This window comes from Neovison vison, chromosome 7 (assembly GCF_020171115.1).
Source record: "Neovison vison isolate M4711 chromosome 7, ASM_NN_V1, whole genome shotgun sequence".
Taxonomy (NCBI): Eukaryota; Metazoa; Chordata; class Mammalia; order Carnivora; family Mustelidae; genus Neogale; species Neogale vison.
Genome location: NC_058097.1, coordinates 6,829,979 through 6,849,805, shown reverse-complemented (window position 1 = coordinate 6,849,805; position 19,827 = coordinate 6,829,979). Strand labels below are relative to the sequence as shown.

The 19,827-nt window shown below is 39.7% G+C and overlaps 1 protein-coding gene across 1 annotated transcript; it reads right to left on the bottom strand.

Annotated features, from left to right (window-relative positions):
- Window positions 1–5,875: 5,875 nt before the first annotated feature.
- On the bottom strand, window positions 5,876–19,472 carry GCSH (glycine cleavage system protein H). The gene is made up of 5 exons (XM_044255672.1): window positions 19,246–19,472; window positions 14,614–14,693; window positions 13,402–13,465; window positions 7,670–7,801; window positions 5,876–6,012 (listed from the first exon to the last, which is right to left on the bottom strand). Exons 1-5 carry the CDS (start codon window positions 19,391–19,393, stop codon window positions 5,915–5,917), a joined length of 522 nt encoding a protein of 173 aa, XP_044111607.1. The 5' UTR covers window positions 19,394–19,472; the 3' UTR covers window positions 5,876–5,914.
- Window positions 19,473–19,827: the final 355 nt, after the last annotated feature.

The window sequence follows — 19,827 nt, the reverse complement described above, 5'->3', positions numbered from 1 at the left end:
TCCAGTTGTTGTTTTCCCCTCAGTCTGAGTATTTCTGTTGTGTAAAAGCATTTGCATGTCTTTTATAGCACTGTGATTAAGAGGCATTTGGAAAGATAGCTATATATTACCTTTTTTTTTTTTTTACAAGCCCCCCCCCCGTAATTACCCTGGGAAGTCTACAGAAAAACTACTGTTAACAGTAGTAACAGTTAACATCTAACAGGATGTTAGAACAAAGTACTTTTCTGGATTTGACTTTTTTTTTTTTTTAAGATTTTATTCATTTATTTGACAGACAGAGATCACAAGTAGGCAGAGAGGCAGGCAGAGAGAGAGAGAGGAGGAGGCAGGCTCTCCGCGGAGCAGACAGCCCGATGCGGGGCTCGATCCCAGGACCCTGGGATCATGACCTGAGCCGAAGGCAGAGGCTTTAACCACTGAGCCACCCAGGCGCCCCTGGATTTGACTTTTTTAGGTGTCATTTCTTTACCGAAAAGATGCACATTTGGGTCTTGTATCTCACAACCTGGAAGAAATGGTATGCCTGCATACTTCTTTTTTTTTTTTTTTTTAAAGATTTTTTATTTATTTATTTGAGAGAGAGAGACAGTGAGAGAGAGCATGAGCGAGGAGAAGGTCAGAGAGCGAAGCAGACTTCCCATGGAGCTGGGAGCCCGATGTGGGACTCGATCCCGGGACTCCGGGATCACGCCCTGAGCCGAAGGCAGTCGTCCAACCAACTGAGCCACCCAGGCGTCCCGTGCCTGCATACTTCTAAGAACAATTGTACAAAACTGCATTACTTCACTGCACATTTTTAAAACATAAAACGTTCATAAATTTAAATGGTAGCAAAATATCATAGATGTTGGCATTTAGAAGTGTCACATCCCTGGGGGCTTGGGTGGCTTAGGCAGTTAAGCGTCCCAATCTGGGTTTGGTCCTGATCTCGTGGGTTGTGAGAGGGAGCTCTGCACTGGGCTCTGCTCAGCGGGGAGTCTGCTTGGATATTCTCTACCTCTGCCCCTTCCGCTGCTCGTGCTCTAAGTAAAATCTTTTTTTTTTTTTAAAGATTTTTTCTTTATTTATCTGACAGAGATCACAAGTAGGCAGAGAGGCAGGCAGAGAGAGAGGAGGAAGCAGGCTCCCCGCAGAGCAGAGAGCCCGACGCGGGGCTTGATCCCAGGACCCTGGGATCATGACCTGAGCCGAAGGCAGAGGCTTAACCCACTGAGCCACCCAGGCGCCCTCTCTAAGTAAAACCTTAAAAATAAAATGTTACAACCCTCTTTGAAAAGTACTGAAATCTAAGGACAGTTTGATACCCATCAACATCTATTTAAAAATATGAACTGATTAAAACAAATTCTTCTTTCTTCTTAAATTCATAATTGTATTCAGATTCTACTTTCTACACAGAACTTTATTCTAACATATTTATGATCAAATGGTCAAGACTTACTGAGTACTCGTGTCAGTTTGATGTGCAAAAGAAAACTAACTTGAAAGTGAAACTTCAAGACCCTACGGCTAAAATATAAAGCAGTGCCTTGTTTTTCCAGATGGAGAAATGTCCTTATTCCTACAACTTATTCCTAAATTGACAAATAGTAGGAATGTATTACATGTGTTGAGAGTTATTAATGTTGCTGGAAGTTACCACAGTGAAATGGGTGGCACTACTCTCCCCTCCACAATTCTTTTATCTGTGGATATGTATCACATGTTGCTAGAATGAGACAGATTCAGCCCCAATTTTATTCTTTTAAAACATGTATAATCTGGTAACTTGTTCATATGAAGACGCATATGAAAGAGGTTTTGTTATAGCAGTCTCTCAAGTTTTTAAAAACTCCTTTCCACACAGAAATCTGTTAAAAAATTTTTTTTTACTGACAGTTCAGCTAGGTCCTCCTTCACTTCTTCTGAAAACAAAATTTGAAATCACCTGACTAGCAGGCGGCTTTGTTACCAACTCACTAAAGCTACTTTCTGTTTCTGTGAAGTATACCAAACATTTTAACAAACTGTTTTACTAAATGACTCTTAAACTTGACGGTAACCATGTTTTCCTTAAGCACATCGGAAAGTTGGAAGGTGGTAACTGATTTCCTTAACAATAACTGCCTGCACACCTTGCTTTTAAATGGACTTTTTTTTTTTTTTTTGGAAGATTTTATTATCCATTGACAGAGATCACAAGTAGGGCAGAGAAGCAGGCAGAGAGAGGAAGGGAAGTAGGCTCTCCGCTGAGCAGGGAGACCAATGCGGGGATCGATCCCAAGACCCTGGGTTCATGACCTGAGCCAAAGGCAAAAGCTTTAACCCACTGAGCGACCCAGGCACCCCTAAATGGGCCTTTAAAATGGGCTAGTGGTAATCACTGTTGGAAGTTCAGCAGGTAAAAACCAGATAGCATGACTGAGCAGAAACGTTGAGGGACAACTGTTCAGTTATTATTACAAAAAGCCATTCTAGACTGAATCAAGATATGAGAAGCCCTAGTAGAATAAAATCCTAGAGTTGGCCCAGGAATGTTTCAAAAGCAGAAAGATGGAGGCAAGAGATATATGAAAACTGTATTTTCTATTTAATTTTGCTGTGAACCTAAATCTGGCCTAGAAAGGGAAAATACTGATGGCGATAGGTAGTGAGTAATAAAACCATTTGCAAGGAAAAGAATTTAATCACCTTGTAAAGTGAGGATCATTTCTGAGGAAAGCATGTGTGATTAGGTCTGAAAGAACAGAATGACTACTTTGTTTTTGCTTTTAGTTTTATTTGTCAGAGAGCCAGCAAACAAGCACCAATGGGCAATCAGGCTCCCTGCAGAGCAAAGAGCCCAGTGCCGGGCTCCATTCCAGGACCCCTAGGATCATAACCTGAGCCGAAGGCAGATGTTTAAGCGACTGAGCCACCCTGGGATCCCGAATGCCATGATTGTTAAGCAGTAATGAGGACAGTTACAGTTAGCATAATTAAAAAAATATATTTATTTAGGGGCGCCTGGGTCCTGCTCTGCAGGGAGTCTGCTGCTCCTTTTCCCTCTGCCTCTCTGCTCCACTCATGCTCTCTCAATAAAATCTTTCTCTTTTTAAAAGATTTATTTATTTATTTGACAGAGATCACAAGTAGGCAGAGAGGCAGGCAGAGAGAGAGAGGGGGAAGCAGGCTCCCTGCTGAGCAGAGAGCCCGATGTGGGGCTCGATCCCAGGACTGAGACCATGACCTGAGCCGAAGGCAGAGGCTTAACCCACTGAGCCACCCAGGCGCCCCTCAAATAAATAAATTAAATCTTAAAAAATATATATATATTTAGAGAGAACACAGAAGCAGGGGGAGGGGCAGAGTGAGAACCTCAAGCTGACTCTCTGATGAGGGCAGAGCCCCATGCAGGCTGATGCCAGAACCATGACCCCAGCTGAACCCAAGAATCAGATGCTCAACTGACTGAGCCACCCAGGTGCCCCAAGTAGTTTCTTTCTTAAAACTTAATGTCATTTATTTCTTTAAACTCTGGGAGGTGATAAAATTTTTAAGCTGATAAAAATACCTCTAGGGTAATCTATTCCATTTCTTGAATTTTAATTATTAGCAAACGTTATCTAAAACCTTTATTAAACTGTTAAGACCAAAACCATTCAAAAGGAATATGAGGTAAGAAAAATTAAATTCTCTGCTGATTTACCATTTGAAAGGCCGTTCAATGCCTGTTATTTATTTATTTTTTAAAAGATTTTATTTATTTATTTGACTGACAGAGATCACAAGTAGGCAGAGAGGCAGGCAGAGAGAGAAGGGAAGCAGGCTCCTCACTGAGTGGAGAGCCTGATGGCGGGGCTTGATCCCAGAACCCTGAGATCATGACCTGAGTTGAAGGCAGAGGGTTTAACCCACTGAGCCACCCAGGCACCCCCAACGCCTGTTATTTTTGACAGCACTATAGTAGAAATGTGGGTTGAAATGGTTCTATATTCTAAATAGCAAAAGACCAACTTGCCATACCAACTGGCTCTTTGAAAAAGCTCACAGGGATCCTAACAAAGCAAATGTGTGTCTTTGGGAAAGGATGAGAGAATAATAAACTGCCCATCTCTTTCAGATGATAATCACTGATGTCCTTTCATGCTGGAATTGCCATTTTTGCTTGCATTGATCCTCCTTCCCTACCACCCCTATTCCAACTTCAGTATTTTTATAGTAACATTAGCAAAGAACTGATAAAGAATGGAACAGGAAATGTGAAAATCCTAACCATGGATTTTTAATGTCCAGCTATTTAAGTGTCTTATCCTCTCCACTACCCTTTCTTTTCTGTGAAATGATGGTAGTTATGGATCTGTCCCACCTACCTCTGGATATTGCTGTAACCATCAAAGAAGGTAATGTGTGAGAGTACTTCAAAACAAAAGTAAGTCTATGTAATCGTTACTCATTCTTTTTTATTTCCAAAGCAGAGTAAATTAATTTTAATAATTAAAAGTTGATGAATAATTATACAAATAAGGAAACAGTCATCCAAACTGTTTTGGGTACTTTCTTGATAAGGGTGTAAAGATATAGCTCAGCAGTGACATGGCCATTAAAAGATGGCTTCTTTCTCCTAAGGACTAGGAAAAATTTATTTACCTACCTATTTCCTCTAGGTTTTCACATTTGCAGTTTATTCACGATCAGAAGGTGACAGTATCTAAACACATCCCTCTTCCTGCACTAACTGGGAAAAACGTTAAGAGGTATGTCTGCTCTTACTATGTGTATGTGTGTATTTATATATTTATAGTTATGTGTGTATATATAATATCCCCTTCAAAATATCAGTGGAGTATACTTGGCTTAGAAAATACGCTATTTTGCTACTTAAAAACACCACTAGGCACTGTGAATTTGCTTAAGTTGTGAAGAATATTCACTAAGTCCATGTGTGAGCTTATAAGTTCCACTATGTCCATTTCTGTTCCCATTACTTAAAACAGAAACCTAAATGTGGTTTATTTTCTTAAGGATGCCATGTGTTGTGCTTAGCAAACTTTTACCTTTCCTTGTTTTCCTCTTCTGTCTTCTCACTTAGCAGTATTAAAAAAAAAAATACAAAATAAAACAAAAACCACCATTCAGTGTCTTTTTTGATTACATTAAAGATGACAAAAAATGATACTTAATGCTATCAGGCAATTAGGTCTTTTAAGAAAAACCAGATTTGTGACTAAAAAGAAACATTTTCTTGGAAACTTTCATTGTTATGGCTTAAATTTCCTTTAAAAAAAGTAACTTTCTATAAGTTAAAATCAGCATTTGTTAAAATGAGCATTTTCACAAATAGTAGCAGAGTCATTAAATGAAATATTAAGTGCAAAACAAAAAAACATGATTAATGAAGAAGTTGAATGTTTTATTATTAAACGATTTATCTTCCTGCAAAGCTGTTGCTTCACTGTATAAAAATAGCACCAGCAAGTGCAGTATATTGCAAAATTAAGATAGTATTGTTTTTATCTGACACTGAACAACTAACAAACCTTTCTCTACTGCCAGTTATTTCCAATGGAAAGATTATTTAAGTATTTTGATCCCCATCCAGGGATAGATGTAAGGAAGTTAAACAGTATTCCCTAAGGCTTAAGGTAACAATGTCATCCTTCAATTACATGATTTTTAAAACTAGTTTTTAACCACAGATAATTTCAGGATTCTGCATATCATAACTGGAGCATAAAAATCATATGGTGTTGCAAAACAGAGGCATACTGTGTTTTTCTGCAGTCATTATAAAGTTAAGGGGTATTTTCTTCCATTAGCATTGTTGCAAGTAGTTTCTTTTTCTACTGTTATTGTCAATAGTTGCTATTTTAAAATCCTCTGTGTACCACTAATTTAAGACAACTATGCTAGATTAAGTTGTTTCATACTAGTTTATTTAGGGGTTCCATTTTCACTCCTCAATAGATTTTATGTATTTCTCATATGCTTCTTCACTCATTAATTCATCCAGTTCTGAGGGATTACTGAGTGCTATCTTGATCAGCCAACCTGCAACCGAGAAAAAGTATCATATTCCAAATTACCTTTTTAAAGAGTAATAGTTCATTCAAAATGTGACATTTTTGAGCCTCATAATTAATCTAGTATTCTTTATGTAAATCACTCATTACTTGTTTAAGGAGCTTTATATTTTAGCCTTAAGAATTCAGTTAACATCCTTGCATATCACAATTGAAAAGAATGCAAGTACATAGATTCTACTCTAAAAGTTTAAGAACTCTTAACCTCACACCTGTTAGAATGGCTAAAATAAAACAAAAAACAAGTGTTGACTAGAATGTAGAGAAAAAGGAACCTTTATGCATTGTTGGTGAGAATGCAAACTGATGCAGCCACTGGAAGACAGTATGGAGGGGCCTCAAAAAGCTAAAAGTAGAGCTACCCTACGATCCAGTAATTGCACTACTGAGTATTTATCCAAAGGATCCAAAAGCTAATACAAAATGCTATATGCGCCCTTATGTTTACTGCACCATTATTTACAATTAGCCACATTATGGAAGCAGCCCAAGTGTCCATCAGCAGATGAATGGATAAAGATGTGGTTATGCATATGTGTGTTGATGTGTACAGAATGGATTATTACTCAGCCATAAAGAAAAATACAAAATCTTGCCATTTTCAATAACATGGATGGAGCTAAAGAGTATAATGTTAAGCAAAATAAGTCAGAGAAAGACAAATATCACAGGATTTTAATCATATGTGAAATTTTTACAGTAAGCTCCACAACCAGCATGGAGCCCAACATGGGGCTTGAACTCATGACCCAATCAAGACCTGAGGTGAGGTCAAGAGTTGGATGCTTAACTGACTAAGCCACCCAGGCACCCATGATATGTGGAATTTATGAAACAAAACAAAGGAAAAAAAATAAGAGACTCCTCAGTTTAGAGAACAAACTGATGATTATCAGGGCAAGGTGGGTGGAGGGATGGGTGAAATGTGGCATCGGAATTAAAAAGATTATATTTATCATGATAAGCTATGAGTAAAGTGTAGAACTGCTGAATCACTGTATTGTATACCTGAAACTAATATAAACACTGTATGTTAACAATACTAGAATTAACTTTTTAAAAATTAAAAACAAAAAAACAAAAACCAAGACCTCAAGTTGTCCTAACTATCAGCAACACTGAGGGATCCAAACACACAAGACCAGGGATATCTTTCTTTAACAGAAGGAACACCGACACTGTAACGGCTGAGGTAAAGGGGAGCTGGTAGCAGACAGCACTACTAGAGTTAGAAGGGCTAGGTGACAGGCAACAGAGAACTACAAGCTAATCTTCATTTGGCAATTCGTGTACAAAATGGCAAAGTTTTATTCTATTACCACCTATACCACACAATATGATTGGACACCTTTATGTGTGAAGACATAAATACTTGTAAGTGTTCATAAAAAGTCTACCACCTGAAACACTAAGAACTCTATAAAATAAGGCAATGCTTTATTTGACAGAGATCTAAACCTAACCTTACATATTCAGCTTCTGTGTTTCCCTTTTTTAAAGCAAAACATCCCTATTTAGTATTAAAAAGTGAAAAAGATGGAGTTACTATCTGCTAAAGCTCGCTTTAAATTCTAAATGTTAACTGCAGCAATAATCCTATGAAAAAATTTCTAGCAACAACTTACCATCTTCATAACAAGATTTGTTGACAAGTCCTGGATTTTCTGCAAGAGCTTCATTAATTTCAGTTACTTCTCCTGACAGAGGAGAATAGAGTTCACTAGCAGCTTTCACACTTTCCAAAGCACCAAACTCATCTGAATTGAGAAAATTTAAAAAATATCAAAAGTCAATGACCTGAAAATATAAAATATGGAGAAGTGGTCACCCTTAATAAAGGCATGACAGAACATTCTAAATATCTTTAAAGATTTTACTTATTTATTTGTGAGAGAGAGGGATAGCGAGAGAGAGCATGAGCAGGTTGCAGAAGCAGAATCCCCCCTGAGCAGGGGGCCTGACACAGGGCTTGATCCCAGGACCCTGAGATCATGACCTGAGCCACCCAAGCGCCCCAAAACATTCCAAATATATTTTAAAAATCACAGACTTTGTCATGCTCATATCACCTGTGATTAGAGTATAAATATTCTCAATAAAGTAGACCTGTTTTAGACAGAGTCAACAACAAATGGCGATGTATCTGAATACCAGATGTACTGAATCCCAGTAAAACTCAATTTTCTTTCAATGTACCATGGCTCTGAAAAAGTAAATGAAAATTTTAGGAAATTCTAGTACTGGTGAAGTACCTCATCAGACCACCCTTCTTACAGATAATAATTATAAACTCTGAATAAAACAAAAAACAAATATGAAGGCTCTGAAGAGTGACCAAAGGAGGAGTACTTTGGTCCTTAAAAGGAGCCCCAAATGGGTGTGATCGTCATTTATATAATTTGTACTGACAACATTGCCCCATTCAAAGCACACAGTGTAACCAGAACACAGAGAAAACCAGTATCGCTTGCTTGAGAGGTCAAAGGATGGAACATGACTCTGCCAAGGTAGCTGGAAATTGAGGGCTGAAATCCTATAAAGAAGGGAGCCATGGTTGAGAAAAAGTAGTCAACAGATCCCAAAATGACCACAGACCCACATAATGGAATAAGCAGAGAACCTAAAATAACTTTAAAAAGATCATCACATGTGAACACATGGGGGAATACCTGCAAAGAAATGGAAATTTTAAAAATGGACATCCTAGGGGCGCCTGGGTGGCTCAGTGGGTTAAGCCGCTGCCTTCGGCTCAGGTCATGATCTCAGGGTCCTCTCAGGGATCGGGCTCTCTGCTCAGCAGGGAATCTGCTTCCTTCTCTCTCTCTGCCTGCCTCTCCATCTACTTGTGATTTCTCTCTGTCAAATAAATACATAAAATCTTAAAAAAAAAAAAAAAAAAAAAAGGACATCCTAGAACTGGAACGTGTGATACCTAAAATGAAATTCACTGGAAGGCAGAACAACAGACGGGTCAGTGAATGTCAACAAAGAGCACCTGAAATCAACCATATTTCAGCCTTTTGATTGAAATAAAAGACTGAAAATTTAAGAGACTTAGTCACCTGTGGGACAACATTGAGTGATCTGAACTGAATGATGCTGAGAATACCATCTATCCAAGTATGTGGGATACAGCTAAAATAGTGCTTGGAAGGAAATTATTCTTTAGGCCTCATTTACAAAGAACATCTTAAAAATCAGTGACCTGGGTTCTAAAGACACTAGAAAATGAACAAAAGCAGTCACTTCATGGGAAGGAGATAATACTTGAAAGGGAAAATAGTGACTTTTTTCCTGAAAAATGGCCTTTGGCTTGAAGATAGGCACCAACCTGTCATTTGGGGCAGCCAAAATTCTGAGAGAAAATCTCAGTCTTAGTTGGCATAAGGAACCAGAAGACAAACTAAGGCCACTGTAACTACTGGAAAGTGAGGTGGGAAATTCCAAAAAGAAAGAGACTAAATAAGGGAGAGCCACAAATCCTGTGCATAAACTCTATCCAGGTCTCTCTGAACGATGCCTGAGCCATGCATGCACACCTGGTGTCCCACCTAAGGCTAAAAGAATTAAACTTAGATTTTAGTTGTTACCCACCACAAGGGAGACAGCATTTTACAGTATGGGTAAAGAGTACTTACTAAATTTTCTACCTAAAGAAAAATTAGAGCACCTTCAGTCTAAGTTGAAGGAAGAAAACAAGGATTTGAGCACAAAATAAATGGACTATAAAAAAATTACCAGTAAAAATTTGCTTAAGATTAGTATGATTGATATATAGCTAACAAGACTGATTTTTAAAAAAAGAGAGAAAACACACAAATTGCCACATCTTTACTACTAAATCTGACAATATACCATGGAAAAATTCCCCCCAAAACATAACAAAACCAAAGATGGTGTAGAAAATATGAATAGCCTTATTTGTATCAAAAACCTTCCCAGACGGGGCGCCTGGGTGGCTCAGTGGGTTAAGCCACTGCCTTCGGCTCAGGTCATGATCTCAGAGTCCTGGGATCGAGTCCCACATCGGGCTCTCTGCTCAGCAGGGAGCCTGCTTCCCTCTCTCTCTCTGCCTGCCTCTCCATCTACTTGTGATTTCTGTCTGTCAAATAAATAAGTAAAATCTTTAAAAAAAAAAAAAAAAAAAAAACCTTCCCAGAAAGAAATCATCTGACTCAAGATTTAACTGTTAATTATATGAAACATTTAAAGAAGAAATAAGGGCGCCTGGGTGGCTCAGTGGGTTAAGCCTCTGCCTTCGGCTCAGGTCATGATCTCAGGGTCCTGGGATCAAGTCCCGCATCGGGCTCTCTGCTCAGCAGGGAGCCTGCTTCCTCCTCTCTCTCTCTGCCTGCCTCTCTGCCTACTTGTGATCTCTCTGTCAAATAAATAAATAATCTTTAAAAAATAAAAAAATAAAAATAAAGAAGAAATAATACCAATCTTGCACATTCTCTCAGAAAGCCTGATGCTTCCCCCTGCTTATGCAAGTATGCTCTCTCTCTCTTTTGCTCTCTCACTCTAACAAATAAATAAAAAAAAAGCAAGTCAATATAACTAATTCCAAAATTTGACAAAGCCTTTATAAAAGACCAGTATCTCTCATGAATATTAATATAAAAATGATTAATTAGCAAATCAAATCCTGCAGTATATTTTTAAAGATAATTTTTACATCACAACTACCAGGAAGGCAAGTCTAATTAAACATTTTAAAATAACCTTATTCATCATATTAACAGAATAAAGGAGAAAACCCTTATGAGAAATTAGTAAGATGGATAAAACAAATGTGACAAAATTCAACAATTTACCACCCATAAATGATTAAAAACAGTCAGCAAACTAGATGGAAAGGAACCTCCTCCTCTGATAATGAGCATCCAGTTGAACTATCATGTGTAAATGATGAAATCTTAATGAATTCTCAAGATCAGGAACAAGGCCAAGGCAATAATGTCTACCTCACGGCTTCTATACATCATACTGAGCTCAGGGCTGTGCAATAAGGCTAGAAAAAGAAAATGCATAAAGACTGAAAAGAAATAAAGCTCTTTATTTTTTATTAATTTATTTACTTTTTAAAAAAGATTTTATTTACTTAACAGACAGAGATCACAAGTAGGCAGAGAGGCAGGCAGATAGGAGAAACAGGCTCCCCGGGAGCAGGGAGCCCCATGCGGAGCTTGATCCCAGGACATGGGATCATGACCTGAGCAGAGGCTTTAACCCAGTGAGCCTCCCAGGCACCCCTAAAGCTCTGTATTTACGGATTACAGTACTGTTGACACAGAAGATCCAAAGGAATCTAGAAAATGTTAAGAATCATTGAATTTAATAAGGCCCAAAATGAAAGCAAAAACTATGACAAGTTTCAAGAAAAAAACATGGAGAGTACCTTTGCAAACTTGGTATATGCCCCAGCTGGTCAAACTTTCTCAATTTATACTGCCCTAAGATTTTAGTAACATATTTTTCATTTTAAACTACACCTATTTACTGATAATGTGTGTCTGCTGCATACTCTACAACTTCTCCATCAGGGAATCAGACTGAACACCAACCACTGTGTTATAATCCTTGTTTACTTTCATGCAGTATTTGCTTCAAAGACACATTACTCAAGATAACACCTAATCTAATCTAATATTGGAAATAACTCTACTGAGCTATCAGTGTGTGGTGTCCAAAAAAGGTTGAAAATTTTAAATATCCCATAGCTCCAGGGTATATAGGATGGGAACCAGGGAGACAAAGATTTCTTAGAAAAGATGCAATGTTCTATACATAAATAAAAACATTAATAACTTGGACTTGTTAAAAATTAAAGCTTATAAAAAAAAGTTATGAAAATGATAAGGCAAAATCAAAAACTATTAAAAAAATATACAGAATGCTTAAAAATCAATGGTAAGAAGACAACCCAAATAGATTTGGTAAAGGCTTGACTAGAGATTATAAACAAACAAAATAAGATGAGTAGCAAAGCACATGGATGGGTGCTCAAGAATAATTTGTCATTTCACAGTGGGATATGCAGTGCCTAGAATTCTCATATTGCTGGTGAAATGTAAAATAGTACAGCCACTTTGGGAAACTGTTTGGCAGTTTCCTACGAAGCTAAACATACAACTACTACACTACAAGCCAGAAATTCCACACACATACACATATACATAAACACCCATCCAAGAGAAATGAAGACATCTACAAAAACCACTTCTACAAAAAAGTTTACAGCATCTTTATTTCTAATAGCTAAAAACTAAAATAACACAGAAATTCATCAACAGGAGAAAAGATGAAAAGGTTACATAATGGTACAATATTCGGCAATGAAAAAATTACTGATCACTAAACATAAACCTCAATGTCATAATATTGAACCAAAAAAGCCAGACGTAATATAAAAACTGTGTGGTGCCTTTAATGAAGAAAAATAATACACAAAACTAACCTATGGTGACAGAAATCAGAGAACAGGCTGTCTCAAGAAGGGTTTTAATTGACAAGGTTTACAGTGTTTGTCTAATCGCATTGGATTATACACTTCATGAATTCACTGTATGTAAGTTTTACATCAATTTTATAAAAGCCTTTGTCAGAAAAGTCTAAAGTACTTCTTAGGGATATTTACGTTAACATAAGTTTTTTAACCACAGAAAGCAGGTTCATGCTGCTCACTTGCTGTAAAGAGATGTTCAAATCAGGATCTCTTGCTTGAGAGAAGCAGAGTGGGTACAAAACATTATGAAAAAGGAACAACTAATCTCTGATTCCCAGAGCACAGAAAAATGAACAGATAAAGATTATTAATCACAAGGGTCTTATTATGACTGGAAAATGTTCCTAAGAAGACCTTCAAAAAGGAAGATATAACCTAATATAATATGAGAACCAGAAAGCAGAAAAAGTTCAAATGAGATAAATGACTGGGGAAAGTTTAAGTAGAAAAAACATGGCCAATATTGTCCAAGATATTTAGAAAAAGATTCTTTACTGGCTCCAAAGAAAAACAAATTTTACCTTCTCATCCTACTATTGGATATGGCCATATGACAAAGTCATACTTGAGGATTTTGCTGCCATTTTGTGACCTCTGACACATGATGCAGAAAAAGCATGAAAAAGAGGTCCTGTCCTTGATGACCCTCCACTGTACCACTGAGCTAATCCCCTGTTTCCACCTATCTCCAGACTTCTTGAAGGAGATAAACCCCAACTGTAATCTTTTAGGTGAGTTTTCTGTTACTTGGGTAAAAAGCACTCTAACTGGTCCTAGGTGCAAATAAGTTATTATTCAAGATAAAGGAAACATATGGCATGAATAATATACCAAGATGAGAAAAATACTCACCTTGTTTGCTCAGTTTTGTCCCGACCTCAGGCAGACTACAATAAACAACATCTCCCAAAGCTTCCTAAAAGAAACAAAACACAAACCTTTAAGAAATCAAATTAAACCTTCCAGTGAATAGAAACAAGACAAACGCTAACCTTCTATAATTCAGACAGTATGTATTTTACACCCCAGGAGCCACAATCTTTAGTTTTTCTTACAACCCTTCAAAAAATGCAGAACAGCTAGCCTGGCCCACAAGCAGCAGTGTCACAAACCATATTCCCCTCACCCCAGATACTAGCTCCTCTGAAAACAAACACACCTTGTGCTTTTCCACCTCCACAGTTTTGCTTAGTAGGCCCTTTTGCCTGCAGTATTTGCTGAAATCCTTTCCACTGATCTGTACATCATAGTCCTTGCACTCTCTGAAAGACTTTGATTCCAAGTTAAGAAGTAAGCTCTCCATCAGGTAAGTTACAACCCCTGTACTACTTAGGTCATCCATCATATAATGTTTTGTGTGTCATTTTCCACGTAGGTGATTCCCCTCATAGATAAACTCCAGGAGGGGAAGACAACACTTGTACAGCATTGTATACAGTACCGTGTACTGGGCCTCAGTAGGTACACAGACAGGTCAGTGAAGATACAATTGTCAATGATGCTCAATACCTGAGATTCCAACACTTCTGAAGAATACTATATACTCCTTTCAGTTACAGTTTCCCTTCCTACCCCAATGGAAAATCATGGACTCATACTTGCTATCTGGCTTCTCATTTCCTTCTGTATAATTTCTCAATATGGGATCAGTGGGAATAGCGAAATTAAGAGAAAAAATTGGCTACATAAATGGTTTGCTTTGTCTAATCTGTGCCAGTCTAGGTTTTCCCTCTTCATCCCCTGGGTCGCGCACATATCACAGTGTCCACAAACGCCATCGACACTCCACGCCTTCTGCCTGCTCTTTTTTTCTCCCTTAACTGCCCCAACATGAAACACATTTCTTTCCTGAATAAGATATATTTACTTCGAAGTGTTAACCTTTTAATAATCTTTTAAAACACTGTATACTGCCCTAATTTATCTTTTGCTTGTTTACTTGATTGATGTTCTTTAAAGGGCCCAAAATAACAAGGGGCAGAATAAACAATTTTTTTAAAAAGGTAGAGCAATCCAATTTAGGCAAGAGGAGACCGTTTTAAGTATTTCAAGACAATCCAATACCTGTGCAAAATTGCTGATTCCCACTGTTCCAATACCATTTTCTGTTGTTATCCATTCATGCTTGTCTGTGAATTTACGCACTAAAACAGAAGACCAATATTTCAGAAAATCAGTGGTATCACTTCTTCAAAAGCACTTTTCATATCAGTACTGTCAAAAGGCAAGACCTTCCCAGTATTTGTGTTTGATTTACTGACACTGCCTTTCAGTAACACACTGCCCAGGAAAAACCAGACCACATGTAAAGACGGAACATCTTCTTACGAGTACCATCATTTAGGCGAAGATGGCTTGATGTGAATGAATGCCTTGTGTATCTTTTGGAGATTTGGTTATTCCAACATCAGTCTAAATCACTCATACAAACTATTTTGGAGCATACTTCAAATGTATACTCATCTATTACTGGTCTGTCTTACAGAAGGTAGTCTATCCATCTGTAGACTGGGGTGAGGAGGCATAAATTTGCTCATAATGCTTGTAAGTGCTCATAAATGAGCATAGATTACTTAACCTGAAGAAAAAAAAATGTACCTTTTTAGGTAGAGTTAACCTAAGAGGGTTTCATTGCAACTTGGTTATAAAGTGGAATCTTATATGAATGAAACTGACCCAAAACTATAATTTGATTAAGTTACTAAAATTCCATTTTCATTGAATTTAAGCCTGCCCTTGAAGAAAGTGGCTACTATCATTTATTTAAAGAAGCAAACTGTAAGATCAGAACTCAACAGTCACCTCAGAGCTAAGGCATTAACTGCTGGAAAGTCAAGCTCTGCTCAGCCTTCAATGGACAGGTTAGCCCTTGGCTTTATGAGCGTCTTCTCTTCAAAGACATGGCCGAACTAGTCAAAGATTCCTGGAAAAAAAACTGATCAAAGTTCAAGACATGTGAAAAAAAGCTATTTAGAATTTAATGTTCATAGTACCTGCTTTAAAGAATAATTTTTTAAAAAGCATATACTATCTTCTTAAATATATGTATGACTTTGAGGCCAAATATTTTTCCAAAAACAGTGCCTCAGAAGTTAATAGGACAATGGTTCATCAATTCAAATGCTGTTTTAGAATATGCCTTTCTGGTTCACTCATACACCTTACCCCAAAGATAGCTGTCCTTAAAACAGCATTAAAATGCTTTGATTAAAGCGCCTGGGTGGCTCAGTGGGTTAAAGCCTCTGCCTTCTGCTCAGGTCATGATCTCAGGGTCCTGGGATCCAGCCCCGCATCGGGCTCTCTGCTGAGCGGGGAGCCTGCTTCCTCCTCTCTCTCTCTGCCTGCCTCTCTGCCTGCTTGTGATCTCTGTCTGTCAAATAAATAAATAAAATCTTTTTAAAAAAAAATGCTTTGATTACACAGCTCTGATCCACAGCAAAATGTAACTTACTGCTTTCTTTTTCTCCTAATAATTAAAAAACTTTAATTTCATATTCTTCACTGGAAGAAGTTGTAAAATCTCTCACAAAGGGAACTTGCTTTGCTTCATTCCACTTCAAATAGCTAAAATGCTTCAGGTCAATCTGATCTTTCCATAAAGTTTAACTTTGTGTTCTAACTACAACTCTCTCCCCACACTGCCTTTTCTTGACTACTTCAAGTTTAAAAGCTCTTTCTTGCCAGAAGCCTTCTGGAGCCCTCCAAGATTCCCAGGCCATCCAGCTGGCTCCCACAGCACTCTGTACCACTCTCCCCAGATCCTGACCCTACAACACCCAGCACTTAAAGGAGCTACTCATATAGCCCTTTTATCCATTCTCCCCAGCAAGGAGATGAAGTACAAGGCAAGCAAAAGCATGGGTTATCTCGTTTTCAATTGTATTCCCAGTTCAAACATAGTGCTTACCAAACGGTAAGCACTCAGAGGTTTAAGGAGTGAAGTAATTCTTTGGTTTTAATTAAGCAGATTCTGAGCAAAATAATCTGTATAGGTACTTGGCTACAGTCAGTTCTCCCTACCACTCTGTTACAACTCTAGAGCTGGCCGATTACAATACAAATTACGAGAACTTTAAATAAAGTTTTTTAAAACTTTTTTTAGTCTAGGGGCAGACAACAATAAATACGACTTCTCTGAGACTACTGTCTCAATTTTGGCCTTGGCATCTTGCCTAATTTTAAAGATAATCCTAGGAGTAAAGCTGCTCACACACACTCAGTTTAACGATTCAGCAACCACAAATTTAGAGGAAAGACAGCAACATCATAAGGTAAATCCATGTTAAGTCCAACTAATTTCAAAGTCCGGGGGACTATTTACAAGGTCAAGCTGTTTAGGCTAAAGACAATGATTAGTTTAATTCTCCTTTAACCCTCAAGCCCAATAGGAAAAAAATGGACAGATTAGGTAAATAATTGGCTCGGTTGGTTGGACGACTGCCTTCGGCTCAGGTCATGATCCTGGAGTTCTGGGATCGAGTCCCGCATCGGGCTCCCAGCTCCACGGGGAGTCTGCTTCTCTCTCTGACCTTCTCCTTGCTCATGCTCTCTCTCACTCTCTCTCTCTCAAAATAAAAAACAAAAAAAAACCTTTACTTTCTTACTGAGTCTTTAAGAACATCATTTTTTGCTTCAAAATGAAGCGTTTTCAGTAATTTATGAAAAGTATGCATTTTCCTCCTTTCAGAGTCATTAGTCAAGGGGCACCTGGCTGGCTCAGTAGGTGAGCATGTGACTCGATCTCAGGGTCGTGAGTTCAAGCCGCACTTGAATGGGGTAAGCAAGAATGGAGCTTACTTTAAAAAAACAACAGGAGCGCCTGGGTGGCTCAGTGGGTTAAAGCCTCTGCCTTCGGCTCAGGTCATGATCCCAGGGTCCTGGGATCGAGCCCCACATCGGGCTCTCTGCTTGGCAGGGAGCCTGCTTCCTCCTCTCTCTCTCTGCCTGCCTCTCTGCCTACTTGTGATCTCTGTCAAATAAATAAATAAAATCTTTAAAAAACAACAACAACATGGGGGCGCCTGGGTGGCTCAGTGGGTTAAGCCGCTGCCTTCGGCTCAGGTCGTGATCTCAGGGTCCTGGGATCGAGTCCCGCATCGGGCTCTCTGCTCAGCGGGGAGCCTGCTTCCTCCTCTCTCTCTCTCTCTGCCTGCCTCTCTGCCTACTTGTGATCTCTCTCTGTCAAATAAATAAATAAAATCTTTAAAAAAAAATAAAAAATAAAAAACAACAACAACAAAAAACCAAAAACAAACAAACAACCCACCCCCAAAACCACAACTATTCCAGTCACTAGTCAGGTAACAAATACTGGCCAATTTTTACCTACTTGATTCTATAATATTTAAAAATGAGTAACATTTACCAAGTACTTAACTATGTGTCAGGCTATATGTACAGCGGTTACATTATTTCATTTCATACTCCCAACAACTCTCTGTGGTAGAGGTTATTATCATTTCCATTTTTCTGATGAGGGAAACAGACTCAGAAGTTAAGTGACTCTGCCCAAGATCACATAGCTTGTTAGAGGTAGGATCAAAATGGGAACTTGGGTCTCTCTCTGTTCTTAAAAACCTTGGTGTTCAACCAGATCATGGGTATTGATGTTTTGGACAATATTTAACTAGCTAACTGGAAACTGCAAAATGCCAGCAGTAGCGCCACACTGAATAACAAAAACAAAAACAAAAACAAAACCTTGAAATTCATTTCTTCTCTGAGACATGCTTTCCCCTTTGTATTCAAATAGGTAATTACTGATACGTGTCACCAGCAGAACTCAAGGAATACATTAGCAACAGGAGAAAAGCATCTTTATGTTTCAGGCTGTAACAAATCAATGTTATCAAGACTTCCACTTCCAAACAGGTTTCTAGAAACAGTGAACTTAATGAGACAACAGCCATCACAGGCCTATGCACCGCTAAGAAAGAAGCCCGAGTTCTTGGAGGTACAGTTAGCATCTCAAGCATTTGTGCCCGCAGTTAGAAAACTTTTCCCGCTGCAATAATTGTGCTAAAGTATAAAGTAGCACAGATGACCAAGACATTTGTGGGCAGGGCCCCCACTTACTTCAACTGCATGTCTATGTGAGGCATCATTTCTGTCCCAACACATCCATAACTCAGTATAGACTTTAGCATAACGTAAGGGTCCAAAAGACTTTATCTCACTGTTTTTAGGAAAGAGCCGAGTATTCAAAGTTATGCTCACTTTCGCTAGTAAAAATCTAGCTCCAGTGCTTTAATTTTATTAAGTGCTCTTGCTTTTGTTTTACTTCACAGAGTTCTCAGTGACAGTCCATGTAGCAAACTAAAGCCTACCATGTCTCCAATTTTAGGGCCCACGATTCACACACGCGCGCGAGATAACCTAAGGTTGCGAAGGAGTTTAGCGATGACTGCACGGTTCTCCAGCAGCGAGCGGCCGGAGCTCCCGCTGGAACAAGCCTGCACTCGGCTGCCGCGCGTGTGCTCCAGGATTCCTCCTCCTGGCTCTCCAACCCGCAGGACAAAGGCTGCAGCATCGGCCACGCGACTAGGGATCCCAGGAGAAGCGAGGGCAGGGGACACCTCGCTTAACCCAGGTGGTCAGCACCGGGGAATCGAGGTAAGCAGCGACCGGGGGGAGGGAGGCGCCCAACTCCGTCGCCCCAAGCAGCCCGGCTCTCCCCACGTGCCCGCCTGCGCTTACCGGATAGCAGAGCCGAGCCTGTGCGCAGTGTCCGGACGGTACCCGTCCTCAGTCCCCAGGGCCGCAGCAGGCAGGGTGCGGTGGGCGCGGACGTGACGCGCAAGCTGCAGGCCGTAGCCAGTACGCTCCGCACGGCTCGCAGCGCCATGTTCACACACGCGCGGGGGTCGTAGTGCAAGCCGTGCGGGAACCCCGGCCGGCAGGGGCGGGGCGGGGGCGGCCCCGGACCGGAGCGAGCCGGAGCGAGCTGGCTGGTAGGGGGGTGGTGCTTGGTAGGGGCAGGGGTGGGAATTCCAGGCCAGGCAGGGCCCTGGATAGGGGGACAAGCGCGAGAGGGGCGGGGATATGCGGAAGAATTGCGGCCCGGAAGGGGTGGGGGGGGTGAGGGGCGGGGCCTAAGCTCAGTAGCTGGTTGGAGGGGGCGGGTGGGGCGGGGCTGGACCTCGTCCCTGGGAGTCGCTTTCCGGCAAGTGAAAGTGCAAGGTCAGCAGTTCCAGCTTTGCCTGAGTGAGAGACACTAGGGGGTATTGAGAAGGGTTCCTGATAGAGATGGCTTCTCGGGGCGCGCATTCGTGTGCCATC

Excerpts from the sequence above, each read along its gene's own strand:
- GCSH (XM_044255672.1), bottom strand. The coding sequence starts at position 19,393 with ATGGCGCTGCGAGCCGTGCGGAGCGTACTGGCTACGGCCTGCAGCTTG. Across the intron at positions 13,466-14,613 it reads GAATCAGCAATTTTGCACAG|GAAGCTTTGGGAGATGTTGT; the intron begins GTATTGGATTGT and ends TGTTTCTTTTAG. Across the intron at positions 6,013-7,669 it reads CAAATCTTGTTATGAAGATG|GTTGGCTGATCAAGATAGCA; the intron begins GTAAGTTGTTGC and ends TCTCGGTTGCAG.